The sequence below is a fragment of the Colobus angolensis genome, unplaced genomic scaffold (genome assembly GCF_000951035.1).
Source record: "Colobus angolensis palliatus isolate OR3802 unplaced genomic scaffold, Cang.pa_1.0 Scaffold320, whole genome shotgun sequence".
NCBI lineage: Eukaryota > Metazoa > Chordata > Mammalia > Primates > Cercopithecidae > Colobus > Colobus angolensis.
In genome coordinates this window covers 2,801,031-2,805,624 of record NW_012116489.1, presented here as the reverse complement: position 1 = coordinate 2,805,624, position 4,594 = coordinate 2,801,031, and the positions used below count along the sequence as shown (strand labels likewise).

Here is a 4,594-nt window from a genome sequence, read left to right as displayed (position 1 = left end):
TCACACCAGTTAGAATGGCAATCATTCTTCAATTTCTTTAATCAATATTTTCTAGTTTTCAGAGTACAGGATTCTCATCTCCTTGCTTTGATTTAGTCTCAAGTATTTTATTATTTTTGATGCTATTGTAAATTTTATTTTATTTTTTCAATTTCTTATTTCAATAATTTGCTGTTAGTGTATAGAAATGGAACCGGCTCTATCTGTAGATTTTGTACACGGCAACTTTACTGAATTGGTTATTAGTTTTAGTAAGGTTTGGTGAAGTCCTTTCTGTTTTCTGTGTATATGTAATGAGATCATGTCATCTGCAAACAGAGACAACTGTCTTCTTATCCAATTTCCAGGCCTAATAGCTCTAGCCAGAATGTCCAGCACTATGTTGAACAGAAGTGGTGAGAGTGAGCCTCTTTGTTTTTTTTTTTTTTCTTTTCTTTTTTTTCTATCATAGAGAAAAATGTTTCAACTTTTCACTCTTGAGTATAATTTTAAATGTGAGCTTGTGATATATAGTGAGCTTGTGATATATAGCCTTTATTGTCTTGGGATAATTTCTTTTCTGCCTAATTTGTTGAGACTTTTTATCATGAAAGGATGTTGATTTTTGTTAAATGCCTTTTCTGTATCTATTGAGATGAATATACCACTACTGTTTTTCATTCTTTTAGTTTGGTGTGGAACAGTAATTGATTGGTGTGTGTGTGTACTATCTTTACATCCCAGATATACACCCCCTTTCATTATGGTGAATGATTCTTTTAGTGTGTTGTGTTGACTTTGCAAGTGTTTTGTTGAGCATTTTTGTCTCTATATTCATGAAGAATATTGACCTATAATTTTTTTGTAGTGTTCATGTGTGGCTTTGGTGTCAGTGTGATTTCAAACTCATATAATGAAACTGAGAGTTCACTCTTAAATTTCTTGACAGAATCTGAGAAAGATTAGCATTGATTCTTTAAATGTTTGCTAGGATTCCATCGTCGTGAAGCCACTAGCTTTTTTCTCTTTTTTTTCTTGATGAGAGACTTTTTATTACTTGTTCATTTTTCTTACTCATTACTGTTCTGTATTAATTTTGTATTTCTTTATGTTTCAGTAATCTTAGTGGGTTGTAGGTGGCTACAAATGTGTCTGTTTCCACTAGGTTATCCAACAGTTATTGTTGGCATATAACTGTTCATCCTGGTCTCTTCTGGTTTTTGGTATTTCTGTGTTATCAGTTACAATGTTTCCTCTTTCATTTATAAGTTTATTTATTTGTTCCTTCTCTTTGTTTTAGTTCAGCTAAAGTTTTGTCAATCTCATTTAGGTTTTCAAAAGCCAACTTCAAGTTTTGTAGATCCTCACTATTATTTTTCCAGTCTGTTTTTTTTTGTTGTTTTTTTTTTGTTTTTTTCCTGTTCTGTACCTTACTATTTTTTTTTTTTTCCCACCACCTTTGGATTAATTTTTTTTTTCATTTTCTAGTTTCCAGAGATACAAAGATACTTGCTTTATTGGGATCTTCATGGAGTCATTCATGTCTCTAAACCTCCCTTTAAGCTGCTTTTGTTGCATACCATATCTTTTTTAGTATGTTGCTTTTCCATTTTTGTTTGTCTCGAGATATTTTTAAATTTCCCTTTGAATTTCTTCATTGTTCTATTGGTTGTTCAGGATCATGCTTTTTAATTTCCATGCATTTGTGAATTTCCTAACATTTCTTCTGCTGTGGTTTTCTAGTTTCATATCACAAAGCTTAAATATTTGTATGTAATTTCAATCATTTTAAAAATGTTTTAGACTTGTTTTGTGGCCCAACATAAGATCTATATTGGAGACTATACCTTGTGTACTTGAGAAGAATGTTTATTCTACTGTTGTCAAATGGAATGTTCTATGTAGGTCTCATAGGTCCATTTGTTCTAACATATAGTTCAAGTCCAATTTTTTATTGATTTCTGTATAGACTGTCTATCCATTGTTGAATGTGGGGTATTGAAGTCCCCTACTATTATTTCATTGTTGTCTATTTCTTCCTTTAGATGTATTAATGATAGCTTTATAGGTTTCATCACTCCCATGTTGAGTGAGTATATACTTGCAATAGTTATAATCTATTTGTAAATTGATTCCTTTATTGCTCTATAATGACCTTCCTTGTTTCTTTTTACAGGTTCGACTTCAAGTTCAATTTTAGTTAATGTTCGTATAGCCACCCTGCTTTCTTTTGGTTTCCATTTACATGGAACCTATTTGTTTATCCCTATGCTGTGCTATGGTCTGCATAGTAGTGCCCCTTCAAACTTTGTATGTTACATTCTCATCACTATGGTGATAGTATCAGAAAGTCAGTCCTTTTTAGGTGATTAGGTCCTGAGGATTCCAGCCTCAGAGATTGGATTAGTCTTTTTACAAAGAAGAGTCATGGAACTCCCCTGCCCCTTCCACATGGTAAGGACATAGTGGGAAGGCACCATAGTTGGAAGGCACCAAAACAGGGAGCAAGCCCTTACAAGACATCAAATCAATTGGCATCTTAAGCTTGAAAATCACAGCCTCTAAAACTGTATGAAATAAATTTCTATTTTTTATAAATTAGCCAGTTTATGATCATTTCTTACAGTGGCCCAAATATACTAAAACAATTTAGGAATAAATGTGTATTCCTAAGTGTTAACATTGCTGTCAACATAACTTGCTAACTATAACAAATGTCCTTTAGATTTTTGAAATCTGGATTTCCTCAACTCGAGTAATTTATCTAAATCAGGATCACTAACTAGGGGACAGCTTAAGTATATAAGCCACCTGATTTTATACAATAAGAAGTAATAAGGTAGCATTAAATCATATTTGTGTTGTATTTTTGATATCTTTACTTTTCACATAATGGCTTCACCTCTTTTATGAGTTTAAAATGTTCCTAGTCAAAAATGATTTTACCTAACTGGTGCTGATTAAAATGAATGAATATAAAAACTACATTTCAGAATCTTACTATTGAAATTTCTAAAACTCAAAACTCTTCTACTCCAAAAATAGTTGAGGCTATTTGATGTTAAGATCATTACTGATGACATCTTTATTATTCTCAACATGCACAGCCTTGCTTGTTAGACTCATTATTTTAAAATAAGTTGTGCTTTCATTTCAAAACTAATATATGTTAAAGGTAGAAAATTCAGAGAATGCTGATATATACAAAGTAATTAAACCATAACTTTTACCCCTACTATCTCTAAACACACACACACACACATATATATATACACACACATTTATCTCTAGTTTCAAATTTACTGGAAATATTTTTTCTACAAACATTAATTCAGGGCAAAAGTATTGTGTTTCTGTGTTTGTAGGTGAGTGTGTGCAAGTATGTTATAACTGACACTATATTTTTATTTTTTTATGTTTTTGTAGTAATATTCATATACCCAATTACATTTTAATTCCTCTTTATGATTAGTTTGCATTATTATGTGTGCTAGATTGGCATCTTATAGAAGTATCTACATTTCATCAGTTTAGGTGCATTTATGTATTGATATTCACTTTTGGTGCATTTATATTGATAAATAGTAATTACTTTTATCTTATTACCAACATGAGTTGAGACTTGACTTGATTTTTACCTCTTTGTAAAGTGATATAATTTGGAAATGAGAGACAATGATATATTTTCCATTTACTGTAAATAATGAGCCTCAGAAGCTATGAAGGAAACTTTGAGAGATTTAAGAGTGAGGAACAGAAATAAAGTCTGAAAAATTGCATCTAATTTCTTGCCACAAAAATTTTATGAACTAGACACAACAGTTAGTTTTCTAAGTTTTAATGTGGTGCTTTATAAAGAAGAGAGCCACCAGTCTCAGATTATAATTACATTTACACAAATTAACCCGAAAATGCACTAATGAATAAAAAGGAGTAAAACAATACTTAAAAAATGAAATTGAGAACTGATTTAATACTAAAGTTCTGAATAAAGGTGTGCATTTTATTATCCATAATAGTTTTTTACACAAGTTGGATACTCCAGTTTCCCATCCTGACATGTTGTTCGCAATGCGTGAGAGTTTGGTGAAAGACGGTATCCAGATCTACACACAAATTCAACTGATTCACCTGTTCTCGAATAAAGTTTCTCTTTGACTGTCCATTTAAATGTTATGTTATATTTTTCCATAATTTCTGAGGATATTACACACGCATCTGAAAATAGAAAACAGTAAACATAAAACATTAAGTAGTATGCAAATCTTCATAGACTTTCAGGTTTTCAAGTAGTCAGGATGGTTGAGGAATTATTTCTCAAAACACTATCCAAACTGACTATGTAAAAACATCATATTGATTTAAATAAAATTAAAATGGTAATCGATGTGAAAATGAGGTTCTGTGTATAATGTGTGAGAATTAGAGGTGTATTATCAAAGATTCATTGCATCAATTGTCATTTTAGGACCCCTGCATTTTAGAATAGTGCCACAATAAACATACGTGTGCATGTGTCTTTATAGCAGCATGATTTATAATCCTTTGGGTATATACCCAGTAATGCGATGGCTAGGTCATATGGTACTTCTAGTTCTAGATCCTTGAGGAATCA

The 4,594-nt window shown here is 31.3% G+C and overlaps 1 protein-coding gene across 2 annotated transcripts in view; it reads right to left on the bottom strand.

Moving 5' to 3' along the window:
* The window catches only part of CFH (complement factor H), a 159,754-nt gene that overhangs the window by 36,034 nt on the left and 119,126 nt on the right, over positions 1 to 4,594 (bottom strand). The window contains exon 22 of one of the 2 annotated variants that reach the window (XM_011951604.1): positions 3,802 to 4,197. The exons of the other annotated variant lie outside the window; for it this stretch is intronic. Coding sequence (XP_011806994.1) covers positions 3,986 to 4,197 — 212 coding nt within the window. The 3' untranslated portion in view covers positions 3,802 to 3,985. Of the gene's footprint in view, positions 1 to 3,801; positions 4,198 to 4,594 lie in introns of those variants that run through there. 2 annotated transcript variants of the gene reach the window in all.